The following is a 16,265-nucleotide window of genomic DNA, read 5'->3' as shown; positions in this document are numbered from 1 at the left end:
TATTTTCGTTTTTGTTTTTGGTGTATGTCTTCTGGCATGCTTCATAAGTTTTGATGGAATGCTGAACATTGAAAAATATGAAATAGTTTAGATATAACTTGAAGCTGTGGATGATGTTTTTCTTCCTTCAGAGAAGATTTAGTTTTTTTTCATAAAGTTTTTTTTTATTATTATTTTTTTTAACGTTTATTTATTTTTGAGACAGAGAGAGACAGAGCATGAACAGGGGAGGAGCAGAGAGAGAGGGAGACACAGAATCTGAAACAGGCTCCAGGCTCTGAGCTGTCAGCACAGAGCCCGACGCGGGGCTCAAACTCACAGACCGTGAGATCATGACCTGAGCCAAAGTCGGATGCTTAACCGACCAAGCCACCCAGGCGCCCCGAAGATTTAGTTTTTTACTTTTGGCATATCTAGAGGTTAGGGGTTTGGCTGATTCTAGGCTAGGTTTTGATCTTTGTTTTTGTTTTGTTTTGTTTTTCTTTTCTTTCTTTTTTTTTTAACATTTGTTTATTTATTTTGGGAAAGAGAGAATGAGTGTGCATGCATACACAAGCTGGGGAGGGGCAGAGAGAATCCTAAGCAGGCTCTTTGCTATCAGCACAAAATCTGACATGGGGCTTGATCTCACTAACTTTGAGATCGTGCCCTGAGGCGAAATCAAGAGTCAGACTCGTAACCGACTGAGCCACCCAGGCACCCCAGTTTTGGTCTTTGTACAGGCTGGTCAGTGTTGTTCACTCTTACTCTTTAGGCATAGTCCTTCAGAGGTTCCAACAGAAAGCCTGTGTATTTGCCAGTGGCACTCTACCTTGTTGGGCCTTGGGCTCCAGTTTTTATATGCCCAGCACCATGAGACTGTAGACTGCCTTGTTTAAGTTCTTCAGCCTCTCAAGCCACTGCTGCAGTTAGGGAGTCCCATTCAACAAGCTTCTTCAGATGCCCACCAGCAACTTCTACTTATATATTATTGGCCAAAATTGTATCATATGGCTGTCCTTAGCCACTATCACCTGGCTTCAGAGGAGACTAGGAAATGTTTTGCTGAACCCAAAACTACCCTCTCCAAAAACAAAACAAAACAAAAAATACCTAACTTGTTTTGCTATAATCCAAATCTATAAAATGATGACAGATGTAAATAAAACCAAACTTTTGTATGAATGTATTAAGGAATACTAAATATTTTCTCTAAGATGTTCATAGATTTGGGTTTCTAATACTGAAAAGTAGTTTTCAAGTAATTTTTTAAAACTTTATTTTTCCTAAAAAACAGGACTCTTTGGTAGTAGAAATTTTTAAAATCTAGATGAGCAAAAAAATCTGAAATCCTACCAACCAAAGATAACTTCTGTCAGTGTTTTAAGTAGATGACTTGTAGTAAATTCATATAGTAATATATGTAGTATGTTTCATTTTTCCAAATTAACATTATACACCCTATTTTCTAACTTGTTTCTTTTGCTAAGTATCATGTACATACTTTCATGTTAAAGTATACAATGAGGTAGTGTTTCATAGTTTAGAAATGATAATTTCCTTGATTTAACTTATAATGCTTTTTTTTTTTAAGTTTATTTCTTTATTTTGAGAGAGAGAAGAAGAGAGGGAGAATCCCAAGCAGGCTCCCTGTTATCTGTGCAGAGCCGTACGCAAGGTTTGACCCTGAGACAGACAGACAGAGAGAGAGAGAGAGAGAGAGAGAGAGAATATCCCAAGTAGGCTTCCTGCTATCAGCACAGAGCTCGACCCCAAACCACAAGATCATGACCTGAGCCAAATCAAGAGTCAGATGTCCAACCAACTGAGCCACCCTGATACCCCTAATTCATAATGCTTTTTAATTTTAGTGTTCCACCCTGACAGTATATGTCTTGTGGTTACCTATTCTGTCCCCAGTCTTTTCTTGACCAGGTTAAATACACAACTATGTTATTGCTGACTAATACCAAAGGAATGGTCTCTTCAACAGCCAGTAGGAATAATGAACGTATTAGGTAGGCTCTGACTGAATGATAATGATTCCTAGTAGAATCCCATTAAATATATACATTTTTTATTTCTAGGCTTTACTTGATGCAGTGCTATGATTTTTAGTTGTGAATGGAACTATTGTACTTTTTTTTTCCTACTGTTATTTTAATAGTTTCAGTTGTTTTAGAACTAGGATAGATCGTAGATATTTCCTGAGAGACTGTTGGGAGTGCCTTGTTAGCATACAGTTTCTACCATTAAATGCATACATGTTAAAATAGTAAAATTGCTTTGAGCTGCAAATGTTGATGCAGTTGGCTAGGCTCACTTAGTAAGTGACACACGTATGCTGGCCTGACAGCAAAGATGATTCAAAATTCGAGTTGAGTAATATTAAAAATTACTACATATCATGAACCTCTTCTGGGTCATTGTCTAGTAGTAAGGGTTGTGAATATTAAAGTAGAATTAATGACCAATTTTATAAATTTTATGTGAATTTATCGATAGTTGTGCCTGAATTTTTAGTGGAAAATTGGCTTAGTTTAATTCCAGTTCCACCTAACTTCCAATTTTACTACTGCTAATGCTTTTGTTTCTTTAGAACTTAGCTTTCTCATGCAGACTTTTGTGTTGAGATCTGCCAATCAGTGTTGTTGCTCCTCACTACACATCTGACCCTGAGCTTTGTAGTTAATGCACCTCAGATTCACTCTTACGGAGCAAACCCTCATAAGATAGTGAGGCCGATTCAGGTTAGATTACTGTGAAAGAATGTCTGAAAGGGGTTATTCCAAAGAGGAACAGTGACTTGATAATGAACTTTCCTATCTCTGATGAAATTACTTACGTCATCAGCCCCTAGACATCACACCCCTGAAATCTCTACTGTGAGAATTTGTCATGTCAGCTGGGTGGAGGTAATCCAAGACTGATTCTTAACCACTTCAGAATTGCTCATAACCAGTTTAGAATTGCTCATCACTGGTGGCAGCATGAAAATATCAAGCTCCAGATTGTATTGTCCCTAAGCCTTCATTTCATGAGAAGTTGAGTTTGCTTTAAATTTATATGTAGTACTGGATTTTTACAACTCCCATTTATTAACAGCTAATTAAGAAAGTACTCATTTATTTTCGGTATCCCATTTTTTTCATTAGGGCTCTTGGTCCTATATTATCTTTTGTTTATTGTCTTCCCACTAGATTGCGAGCTTCTTATAAGCAGTGATTGTTGTCTTATATATCTATTGATTCCTACCCAGCCCTACAGTGAGTGACTACTAAAATATAGTAGATATTCCATAAGTCTTTAATTTTCAGAGAAGTGTTGACAACTTGAGTCTTAACTAGCTCTAACTTAGTTTTATTTTTCAGAATTGTATGATTTCTCTCGACGTATAATGATACTGCCTCTATCCTTATTGATGGTTTAGATTTTCTGGAAAAAGCATTCTATGTTTTATAATTTGCTTTCATTTCAAAGTTTCCTAAAACATAAATGCTACCTTTTTAAAAAAATCTATGGTAATTGAGATTCATAAATACTTTTTGAACTGGGATTACATTCTTAGATTTGAATGCCGTGTCTGATATAAGCATTTGACTAGATCTACATCATTGGTTATTAGTCATTTAACGAGTACTTAATATGGGCAAAGCCATGTGCTAGGGATCACAAGTTTAGTTAGTGAATAACTAAATATTTTAGGTACCATTTGAAAAAGTACATACCTTTAATAATTTGTCAGCAAAATAGACTACTCAGTTTGCCAATTTTTTTTTTCTCATTATAGGGTAAAGTTCACCTTGAATTAAAACTGAATGAACTGATAACAGAGAATGGAACTGTGTGCCAGCAGCTTGTTGTACAGTAAGCATATTTCTTTTACCAAAATCAACTGGAAATAATTCTCCATTTTGTATTCTTTGAACCTTAAGCCCACACCTTATTTTATATACTTCAGAAACTTTTTTGAAAAATGAAACTCTGCTGTGTTGTTCCTTTATTAAGTTGATTTCCAGTTTGTTTTCTTATGTCTAGTCTACTCAGGTTATGATAAGTCATTAATTCATTCAGCCTTGTTTATTGAATGTGGGTTAAATGATAGAGTTAGGCAAGGGGCTGTTACAGGATCATGGATAAACGTGTCTAACTACCTGGCAGAAGAGAATTGGAAAGGCTTCCTATTAGAGGGCCTCTAGAGAAGAGACTGATACCACAGAGCTGAGCATTAGGAACCCTGGGACTAAAACTAAATGGCTACCTTGAGAATGTATTGATTCTCACCTACTTAAAAATTCCTGTTTTGCCCTCAAGTCATTTTCTGAGGTTCAGACTCTAATCTTCTAACTGCTCTGGAAATCTGTTCAAGCCTAATTCTCTCTTTTCTCTTCCACCCAAACTTTTCCTCTGTGTTATCAACAAACTACTGGATATCCCTGACTTCTTTTTCTCTTTGTATTAACTAATAATCTGAATATCTCCTGAGTTACTGTTTCCTTTACTGCCTTCTCAATTAGATGCTGTTTTCTACCATACCCACTTACCTTACAGTGGGGTGAGTGTTTCTCTCTAGACTATAATTTATTCTCCTTATTATGAACACCCCAGCCCCTTTGAGGCATTTTCCCCTCCCTCTCTCCTCCTCTCTGTCTCTCTTTATTTATTTATGTTTATTAAATATATAATATTACTTTTTTTAGAACTCTTTTTTTTTTAAGTTTATTTTGAGAGAGAGAGTGCAAGCAGGGGAGGGGCAGAGAGAGAGGGAGAGAGAGAATCCCAAACAGGTTCTGCACTATCAGCATGGAGCCCAACGTGGGGCGTGATCCCACGAACTGTGAGATCATGACCTGAGCTGCCATCAAGAGTTGGACGTTCAACCGACTGAACCACCCAGGTACCCGTAGAACTCTCTTAAGGAAGGTTGCATATTATCATGATCCTTAATATATCAGTGTATAGTCCTAACCTAAGAGTAAGTATATTCTCTTAAATAACCGTAATACAATTATCAAACTCAGGAAGCTCAACATTGTTACAATAAAAGTATAATGTATGGGGCGCCCAGGTGGCTCAGTTGGTTGAGTGTTGGACTTCAGCTAAGGTCATGATCTCACAGTCTGTGAGTTCGAGCCCCACATTGGGCTCTGTGCTGACAGCTCGGAGCCTGGAACCTGCTTCAGATTCTGTGTCTTCCTCTCTCTCTGCCCCTCCCCTGCTCATGCTCTGTCTCTCTTTGTCTCAAAAATAAATAAAAACATTAAAAAAAAATTTTAAAAAAGTATAATGTATGCTTTTTATATTCCAGTACTTTAATCTACAGTTATTATATTTTACTTTTGTCAGCTGTCCCGATAACGCCCTTTAAGGTATTTTTTCTTCTCCAAAAAAGGATCCAGTCCAAGATCATGTATTACATTTAGTTTACATGTCTCTTTAATCTCCTCAGCCAGTAATCGTTTTTAGCTTTTCTTTATCTTTCATGGTATTGAGATTTTTGAAGTCCTTTTGTTTTTGTTTTTTTAATGTTCCTCAGTTTGGATTTACTTACTAAAAATAGCTCAAGATTTGTTTGCAGTATTTTTCCCCCTAGACTGAGAAGCATATAATGCAAGTATGTGGAGTAGTCCCTTTCCACCACTCCCTCCCCTGCTCACTTTGGTTATGTTATAACATTTGAAATAGTTGGTTTGGTTTCATTTGGTTTGGTTTGTTTGCGTTCAGGTTAATGGGATTTTGCCCCCATTCTTGTTGTTTACTTCTATTTTTTTAATATGTAGAATATTAGCACAACTTCAAAAGTCGAAACTCTAACAAAACGCATTACTCAGAGATGTGTTCAGTCCCCTCTCCTTATGCTCAGTTCCAGGCAACCATGATCTGATTTTAGTCCCTATAGTTTTGCCTTTTCCAAAATGTCATATGAACAGATTCATATAATATGTAGGCTTTTGTGACTAGCCTCTTTCATTTAGCATAATGCTTTTGAGATTCATCCACGTTGTTGCATATATCAGGAGTTCAATCTTTTTTTTAGGTATTATTTATTTATTATTACAACTTGGTAGATACTCTTGTCCTTATTTTACAGTTGATAAAACAATACACAGATTGGTTAAATGAGCCCAAGTTTGTACAGGGAGTGGTAGAGCCTGGATTTGAACTGTGGCAGTTTGATTTTTTTTTTAACTTCTTGCTTTTGAGATAATCATAGATTTATAAGAAATTACAAAGTATGGAGAGGTCCTGTGTACCCTTCGCTCAGTATTTCTCAATAATTACATCTTATATAACTATAATACAATGTAAAAACTGGAAAATTGACATTGTATACTGTACAGTATGTTGTGTATCTTTTATTGCATGCGTAGATTTGTGGTAACTGCCACAATCAAGATATATAATCTTTCTGTCACAATAAATATCTTCCTTATGCTACCCTGTTATACTCACACCCATTCCTTCCCCCACTAACATTTGTAACCTTTGGCAACCTCTAATCTGTCTCCATATCTATATTTTTGTCATTTCAAGAATGTTATGTAAATGGAGTCTTATCATATATAACCTTTTGAGATTGGCTTTTTCAATCAGATCCATCCAATTTTGTGTAGTTTCTTATAGATAGAATATAGTTGGGTGTCACTTTTTTAAAACCCACTCTGCCAGTCTTTTCTTTAGTGAATTTATAGCATTTACTTTTAATGTAATTACTGATGTGTTAAGCTTAAATCTGCCACTTTTTCGTTTTTCTCTTCTCTTTTACTGTTTTCTTTTTCCTTTGAGTTCCTTGAACATTTTTTAGAATTCCATTTTGATTTACCTGTACTGTTTTTCTATCTCTTTGTGTAGTTTTTTAGTGGTTGCTTTAGGATTACATTATACATGTATAACTTATTGTAGTCTACTGGTATTGCTGTTTTACTGGTTAGAATAAAGTGTAGAAACCTTACCTTCTTTTAAATCCCTTTACCCTCCATCATTCTATAGTATAATTATCTTAATGTTTCCCCTGAAAACATTAAGAACCACATCAGTATTACAATTTTTGCTTCAGCCATCTAACACAATTTAGAAAAATTAGAGAGGGGAAGTCTAAGTTTGTTGTATTTGCCCATATTTTTGCTCTTTCCATATTCTTTTTTCTTTCCTGTTGTTTTAGGATTCCTTCTTTTATCTCTGTCTTATTGTTTAGAGAATCTCCTTTTACTCTTCTTTTAGGGTAGGTCTATAAATGATACATTGTCTTAGTTTTCCTTTATCTGAGAATGTCTTGATTTTTTTCTTTATTCCTGAAGGATATTTTCAATGGATATAGAATTCTTGGTTGATAGCTCTTTTTTTTCAGCACGTGAAAAATATATCACTTGCTTCTGGCCTCTGTGGTTTTTTGAATTCACTGTAATTCTATTTTCTATGCAGGTAATGCACTTTTTCTCCCTGGTTACTTTGAAGATTTTGCCTTTAGTTTTCTATGTGTTTCGGTTTCACTATGAGGTATTTTGACATAGATTTCTCTGAGTTTATCCTGTTTGGTATGTTCAGTCAGCTTCTTGAATCTGTATGTTTGCATCCTTTGCCAAATTGGGAAATTATTGGCCATTATTTCTTGTAATACTCCATCAGCCTTGCTATCTTTCTCCTCTCCTCTTGAGATTTCAATGGCATAAATGTTAGATCTTCTATTATAGTCCCACAGGTCCCTGAGGTTCTGCTTTTCCCACCCCCACTTCCCCTCCCCCAGTCTATTTTCTCTCCCTTGTTCATATTGAGTAGTTTCTGCTGTTCTGTCTTTAAGCTCACTGATTATTTCCTCCGTCCCCTCCATTCTACTGTTAAGCCCATCTGTCAAGCTTCTTTTGGTTTTAAGTATTAAAATTTTCTTTTGATTCTTCTTTATGTCTTTTCTTTCTTTAATGACTTTCTATTTTTTTGCTGAAACTTCTCATATTTCAGATGTAATTGCTCATTGAATCATTTTTAGGATGGCTGCTTTCACATTTTTGTCAGATAACTCCAACATCGATGTTATCTCTGTGTTGTCATCTGCTGGTTGTTTTTTCTCATTTAAAGCTACTTCATGGGGCGCCTGGGTGGCTCAGTCAGTTGAGCATCTGACTTCGGCTCAGGTCATGATCTCGCGGTTCGTGGGTTCAAGCCCTGCATCGGGCTCTGTGCTGACAGCTCGGGGCCTGGAGCCTGCTTCGGATTGTGTGTCTCCCTCTCTCTCTGCTCCTCCCCTGCTCACACTCTGTCCCTCTCTCAAAAATAAATAAAGATTAAAAAAAATTGTTTTTAAAGCTACTTCATGGGTAGTATTCCATTGTATTGAATTTGTTTCTCTATTCATCACTTGGCAGATATTTGAATTGTTTCCAGTTTGGGGTGATTATAGAGAAAGCTGCTATAAATGTTAACAAGTAGGTCTTTGTATGGGCACATGATGGTCTGTATTCTTTTCTTCTTTCTCTTCTCTTTCACTTGAACCTCCACAGTCCATACTCCTTGGCCTGCAACACCAGAGCTCCAATAGCAACTTTGCAGAATTTATTGTTGATTTCTCAACTTTTAGAGGTTTGTGGTATTCTGGTTTTTAGTACCACTGAAAGCATAGTATTATGTGTAGTTTTCTTTGTGCTACTTGCTGAATTTACAGTTGGGGGGTAATGTGTGGAAAGGTTCATATCCTAGCAGTTACTATTATCTTCCAGACCTGGAAGCTCCTCACTGCAACATTTCTGAAATTTCAGTAAGACTTCTACCCATTGATCTTTACCACGTTCTTACCCATTTTTATTTTTTCACTTCCTTCTAGGTTATTTTCCATGATCTATCACTGTAATCATTTTTTCTTGCACTTTTCCAACAACATCCTTGCTCTTTTATTCATCCTTCTTATTTATCTGGAACAATCCTAGTATAAATGAACTTAGTCTCTCTGTGTTCAGTTTGCACCTGAATATTATTGCTGGAGAAAATAAAAAAAGACTGATTTTACTTTAAATTCATGATCATAAACCCTGCATGGGTATTTGTAACTGCCCTGGAGTTTTACTCTGCTTCTCTAATAACACCTGTGAGATTCTCCATCATTACAATCTGTAAATTGGTCATATTTTCCTGAATCTAAATCTGCAAACCTGTATTGGCATCCATCGTTTTGTCTTTATGTTCTAGTAGAGGAGGTGCCCCTCTCTTGTTGGGGGTGGTCTCTGAATTTCCATCTGTTTCCCCTACTCAAGGACTTTGCTCCTTCACTTATTCCTTCTTCTGTTTCATCAGCTTTACCTTCTCTTTTAGATTGTTCTCCTCAAAATGTAAAACATGTTCTAGGATCTCCTATCCTAAAAAGGCATGCCTCCCCAGACCTTATCTCCACCCTCCTCCCCTAGCTGCCATCCCCATTTCTCTGTTCTCCTTTGAAGGCAGAATTCTCAGAGTGAAATTGTCTTATAGCTACAGGGTTGTTTGTGTGAGTGTGTATGTATATTAGCTCTATTCATGCAGAAGACCTGGAAGCAGTGTCATCCCAGCTACAATGAACATACTGAGCATCTAAATATCATTCTCCAATCAGTATGGTCCAATAGATCTTTTAATGATGATGAAAATGGTTAATAACTTAACTGTCCAATATGGTAGCTACTGGTCATATGTGGCTATTAAAAACTTAAAATATGGCTAGTGGAGCTCAATAATTGAATTTTTAATTTTGTCCAATTTTAATTAACTTAAATTTAAATAGCCACATGTGGCTAATGGCTCTAGTATTAGTATTAATGTTATCTGTTATTTCAGAGCTGCTCCAATAAAGAGAACCTGATTCTTTTTTTTAAAGTATTGGCTGATTTCAGGACTTGAGCAGGGAAAATACAAGATGAGCTCAGAGCATATGTGGAGTCAGAAAGTAAGAAAGTTCTACAAATAAATAATGAAGGCATGTAGAAAGGACATTGAAGCCAACTTGAAGGAGCTCCACGTAACCAAACTGGGACAATTTGAGCATCAAATCAAATAATAATAATAATTACAGATCAAAACCTATAGTATAGGGATGCCTGGGTGGCTCAGTCAGTTGAATGTCTGACTTCATCTTAAGTTTTGATTTTACAGTTCGTGGGTTCGAACCCCATGTTGGGTTCTCTGCTGATAGCTCAGAGCCTTGAGTCTGCTTCGGATTCTGAGTCTCCCTCCCTCTCTCTCTGCCCCTGCCCTGCTTGTGCTCTGTCTCTCTCTTTTTCAAAACAAATAAACATTAAAAATATTTTTTTAGGGACACCTGAGTGGCTCAGTCAGTTAAGCATCCAACTTTGGCTCCAGTTATAATCTCATGGTTTGTGGGTTTGAGCCCCGCATCAGGCTCTGTGCTGACAGCTCAGAGCCTGGAGCCTGTTTCGGATTCTGTATCTCCCTCTCTTCCCCGCCTCTGCTCACACTCTGTCTCTCTCAAAAAACAAATATTAAAAATTAAAAAACAATGTTTTAAGCCTATAGAATAAAATATCCATGAGCCAATGCTGCTATATAAATAAATAAACACACTGGGGAGAAAGGACTACTTTTTCTTATAGTAGAATTCTCACTAATTAATGTAGGACAAATGATGGAAATAGAAAATCAGCATGTATGGATGCTAAATAAGTGGGTGTAAACATGATGACAAACAGCATACTTGTATAGTCTCAAAGAATCTCCACCATAAGATGTCTGATAGATACCAATTTAACTGTGTGACCGAAGTTAGTGTCACTGGTAATAAACATCTGGCTACCTGGTATGCTACATTGAGAAGGACACCAAGATAGATAACCTCAATCTAATCACAGGGAAACATCAAATTCAAATTAAGGAATGTTGTACAAAAGAACTGGCTAGTACTGACAGGATCAAGGGGCAAAGAGTTAAAACTAAGGAGCTGTTTTAGGATGGAAGAGACTAAGAAGACAGGACAGCTAAATGCAATGTGAGATTCTGTATTGCCTCCTGGACCAGAAAAAGGACATTGACAAAATTTGAGTAAAGTCTGTAAGATTAGTTAATATAATTAACTAACATTGTTTCCGTGTTATTTTTCTCTTTCTGTAGTTTTACTCTGGTTACACAAAATGTTAATACAGGGTGATGGGTATACAGAAACTGTATATATTATTTTGCAATTTTTTGAAAGTCAGAAATCATTTCAAAGTAAGTTAAAAAAATTGTCTATACCTTATGCATTTAACTCATGTCTTTTTTCTGAGCTCCACTCTCAGATGTTCACCTGCCTTTTTGGCAACTCCACTTTGATGTCTCACAACATTGCAGATTTATCACCTGAAAACTGAAGCATTGACTATCATATCTGTATAGCTCCTTCCCATAGCCTTAGCAGTTGGAACCACCATCCACCTTTTACCCTAGCCAGACACCTGGGAATCATTTAAAGTCTTTTCTCCTCTCTCCCTCCACACGTTGGATCCACTTCTTATTGATTATATGAAATATTTCTTGAATTTTCTAATTTTTATCATCTGCTGACATGTCCTTACTTCAAACCAGCAACATTTTATTACCTTGACTATTGTAGTAGTTTCTTAGCTGGCCTTCTGCTCTGCAGTCCATTCTCTTCGTAGCAGCCCAGAGTAATCTTTTAGGACATAAATTAGATCATGTCATTCTCCTGCTCAAACACTTAGTGATTCCCCTTGCATTTAGAATAAGATCCAAGCCCCTTGACTTGGCCCACATGGTGCAGCATGTTCCGACCCTGCCTGCCTCTTGGATTTCATCTTGTGGCTTGCTTCCTCTTGTTCATATATTCACTGGCCTTGTCTCAGTTCCTCAAATGTGACATATTCTTCCTGTTCAGAGATCAGCATCTGCTCTCCTTTTTGCCTGGAATGCCTATCCTGCTTCTAGCTGGTTTTCTCATCCTTTAAGTTTCAGCTTAAGCATCACTTTAAAATAAGACACCCTATTCTTTTTCCTTCATAGCACTTGCTATTGTTTTTTGCTTTATTGCTTGTTATCTCTTATTTCAAGTAGACTGTCAGCTCCATGAGAGCAAGAATGTTGTTTGTCTTATTCACCTCATCACCCCAGTGATTAGTACCTGGCACTAATAGGCACTAAGTACCTTTGAAACAACTAAACAAAGAAAGAAAGTAACATTTGTCTTCTTAAAGGATGAATAGAAAGTAGCTAGCCTAGAGAAAGTGAGATTTGTTTTCCAGAAGGAAAGAACAATATAGGCAGAAGTATGGAGGAAGAAACATGGTAAGAGGGAGGGAGAATAATTAAAAGCGGTTTCATGTTGCTAGCATATGAAGCTTGATTCAAGAGACTGGTCAGATACCAGTGAAGTAGGCTGGAATTTGCATTTTAGAAGGATGAGATTTGTGACAGTGGTAAGTACAGAAACTGAGAGATAAATTTGAAGGGTGTTAGGGTGATCCGAGTAAGAGATTATAGATTCAGAGTAGTAGTTACAAAAATGAGAAAAGAGGACAAACGAAGAAACGTTTAAAGAGTCGCATCACTAAAACTTACTGATTATATATAGAAAGTGAGGACAAAGAAGAATCTAAATGTGGCTCCTAGATTTCTAAATGGTGTTACTAGGTGGGTGGTGGTATTTACAACAAAAGAGAAAATTCTGAAGGAGGAACTTCTTTAATAAGAGATGGTAATGAGTTGAGTTTTAGCTGCTCTTGAACATCTCGGTAGGGATTTCCATCAGGCATTTCAATATAAAAATCTTAAACTCTCTGGTGAGATCTCATATAGAAATGTAAGGCTGATGGTAGTTGTGGCCATAGGAATGGATGTGATTAACAATAACAGCAACAACAACAGCCTTACAGGGAGGTTATGTAAATAGGAGGGAGACAGATAGGTGATATGAGGAAAATTAGGAGGATGAAGACAAATGTAACCAAGAGAGAAGAGGTCTTGAAGGAGGGAAGGAGTGGTCAGAAGTGTTTCACGCAGCCAAGAAATCCAGTAAGAAGAGCGCTGAAAAATAGAGATAGCACTTAACACTCAGGGGACTTTAATGAGGAGAGTTTCCATAGAATGATGAATGTAGAAAAAACTAGATTTCAGTAGGGTGAGGAGAGAAAGGGAAGTCAAGACATTTGGAAAGACAAACAGAAAAATTAGATAGGTACTGGGTGACATGAAGTCCAGGCAGTGATTTTTATTTTGTAGAAACAGGCTGAGAAAAAGAACTTTAGGAGAAAGAGAAAAAGAAAGAAGAAACAAGATGAATAGGAGGATGTTTGTTGCTAGTACATAGTAATTTAAAAAAACACTTGTATTCTTCAACCTTGTTATATTCACTGATTTGTTCTACTAGCTTGTTTATAGATTCTGTAGGATTTTGTACATGGACAGTTGTGTCATCTATGAATAGACAGTTTTACTACTTCCTTTTTAGTCTGGGTTCTGCTTATTTCTGTTTCTTGCCTGATCATTTTAGTAGGATGTTGAATAGAAGATGTGAGAGCAAATATCTTTGTCTTATTTCTTATCTTAAGGGGAAGGCATTCAGTTTTTTGTTTTTGTTTTTTTTTTTACCATTAAGTATAATGTTAGCTGTCATTTCTCAGGTTGAGAAAATTCCCCTCTGTTCCTAGTTTGCTGAGAATGTTTCAAATGATCTGCTTTTTCTGATTTCATGTGTTAATATGGTAAATTTTGTGGATTGATTTTTGAAGTTAAACCAACCTCCACTTGGTCATGTTATATTATCATTGTTATATATAGTTAACTTTGATGTGCTAAAATTTTGTTAAGGTTTTTTACATTTACATTTATGAAGAACTTTGCTCTATAGTTTTCTTGTAGTGGCTTTGTCTGTTTTTGGAATCAGAATAATGACCTCATTGAATGAATCAGAAAGTAATCTCTCTTTTTCAATTTTCTGGTGGTTTGTATACAATTGATATAATTTCTTTTTTATGTGACTATTATAAGAATTCACCAGTGAAGCCATCTGGGCCTGAAGTGTTTTGGTTTTTTTAAATTTTTTGGTGGGAAGGTTCTTAAGAAATTTAGTTTTTTAAATAGGTACATAGCCCCCCCCCCCCTTTTTTTTTGAGAGACTGGGAACATGAGATGGGGAGGGGCAAAGGGAGAGAGAGAATATTAAACAGGCTCCACGCCCACATGGAACCCAACATAGGCTGGATCTCAGGACCGTGAGTTCGTGACCTGAGCCGAAGAAATCAAGTGTCAGGTGCTATATTTAACCACCTGAGCTACCCAGGTGCCCCACTATTCAGATTTTTTAAAAGTGATCTTTGGTAATTTGTATCTTTCAAGAAATTTGACCGTTTAATCTGAGTTGTTCAATTCTTTGGTATAAAGTAATTCAAGTTACTCTTTTAATATCTGTAGACTTAATAGTGATGTCATGTTGCTCATTCCTAAAGTTGGTAATTTGTGTCTGTACTCTATTTTTGTTAATCAGTGTAGCTAAAGTTTATCAATTTTAATGACCTTCTTAAAGAAATGGCTTTTGGGGGCGCCCGAGTGGCTCAGTCAGTTGAGCGTCTGACTTCTGTGAGTTCAAGCCCCGTGTCAGGCTCTGTGCTGACACCTCGGAGCCTGGAGCCTGCTTCTGATTCTGTGTCTCCCTCTCTCTCTCTGCCCCTCCCCCGCTCATGCTCTGTATCTCTCTCTCTCTGTCAAAAATAAATAAACATTAAAAAAATTTTTTTAAAGAAAGAAATGGCTTTTGGGGGTGTCTGGGTGGTATAGTTGGTTAAGAATCTGACTTTGGCTCAGGTCACGATCTCACAGTTCATGAGTCCGAGCCCTGTGTCAGGCTCTGTGCTGACAGCTCACAGCCTAGAGTCTGCTTCAGATTCTGTATCTCCCTTTCTCTCTGCCCCTCTCCTGCTCACACTTTCTCTCTCTCTCTCTCAAAAATAAATAAAAGATTTTTTAAAAATAAAAAGAAATGGCTTTTGAGTTCATTGACTTTTGTATATTTTTTGTTTTCTATTTTGATTCCCACTGTATTTTTTGTTTACTTTAGGTTTAATTTGTTTTTGTTTTCTAAGTTTCTTGTGATGGAGGCTGAAGACAGTGGTTGAAAATCTTTCTTCTTTCCTAATGTTGGTGTTTAGTGCTATCCATTTTCTTCTGAGTACTGTTTTAACTGCACCTTTCAAATTTTGATGTGCTGAGTTTTCATTTTAATGCAGTTCAGAATGCTGTAGAATTTTTCTTTTGTTTATTCTTCAACCCACGGATTATTTGTGAGTTATTTTGTTCCCAGGTGTTTGAGGATTTTCCAGATATCTTTTTGCTGTTGACTTCTAATTTAATTCTGCTGTTGTCAACAAATTTTGTATGATCTGAATACTTACAAATTTTCCAAGACTTGTTTTTGTCCACAAAGTATTGTTTAATCTTGGTATATGTTCCATATGCATTTGAAATTAATATGTTTTCTGCTTTGCATGGGTAGAATTTTTTTTAGTAAATGTTAATTATGTCATGTTGGTTATCAGTTACTGAGAGGGGATGTTGCTATCTCCAACTGTTTGTGGATTTGTCCGTTTCTCCCTGTAATTCTGTCAGTTTTTGCTGCTTTTGCAACTTTGATGCTAGGAGCTTAACATTTAGGGTTGTTAAATGACGATCTTTATCCCTGAGACTATTCTTTGTTGTGAAATCTGCTTTGTCTGATATTAATATAGCCTCTCTGGATGGCAGTCTTCCTCTCTTTCTCTTTCTTTCTTTCTTTCTTTCTTTCTTTCTTTCTTTCTTTCTTTCTTTCCTTCTTTTGCCTTTGTTCTCTCTCTTTTCTTTCTTTCCTTCCTTCTCTTATGTTTCTAATTTAAATTTAATATTACAAGATTTTTAATCTAACTTTGACTTTGTTATATTGAAAATCTTAATCCCTGACAACACTAACAATTACTGTCATTATCTTATATGATATAGAAAATAGATTCAAAATAATAATGCCAGTATTACTGCTGGCAGTGAGGTTGCTGAATGAAGTTTAAGAGATCTTACTGTACTATTTGTTCTAAGGATACAGAGTCAAATACTATGTTCCAGTCTATTGAAATAATTGTTTCTTTTTTAGTGGTTTCTCATAATTTTTTCCTTTTAAGAATTACTTAAGTTTAATTTTACTTATGAAATGTAAAAGATTTTTTGTTTCTAAAGTCAGAACTTCTATAAAGTGTGTTTGGAGAAGTATCACATTCATTCCCAACCCCCTACCCTCTATATCAAAGTAATTAGAGAGTAGAGATTTATCTTATTCTTTTTGACAACTACATAGT

The 16,265-nt window shown here is 36.3% G+C and overlaps 1 protein-coding gene across 6 annotated transcripts in view; it reads left to right on the top strand.

The window, feature by feature from the left end:
- Positions 1 to 16,265, top strand: part of RASA2 (RAS p21 protein activator 2) — a 122,779-nt gene that overhangs the window by 51,735 nt on the left and 54,779 nt on the right. For all 6 annotated transcript variants that reach the window (XM_023260515.2, XM_023260513.2, XM_023260514.2 and 3 more), the window contains exon 5: positions 3,770 to 3,846. In XM_023260515.2, coding sequence (XP_023116283.1) covers positions 3,770 to 3,846 — 77 coding nt within the window. The remainder of the gene's footprint in view (positions 1 to 3,769; positions 3,847 to 16,265) is intronic.

Source organism: Felis catus, chromosome C2, assembly GCF_018350175.1.
Source record: "Felis catus isolate Fca126 chromosome C2, F.catus_Fca126_mat1.0, whole genome shotgun sequence".
NCBI classification, from domain to species: domain Eukaryota; kingdom Metazoa; phylum Chordata; class Mammalia; order Carnivora; family Felidae; genus Felis; species Felis catus.
Note: the sequence above shows the minus strand (reverse complement) of the source record. Positions and strands in the feature narration are given on the sequence as shown.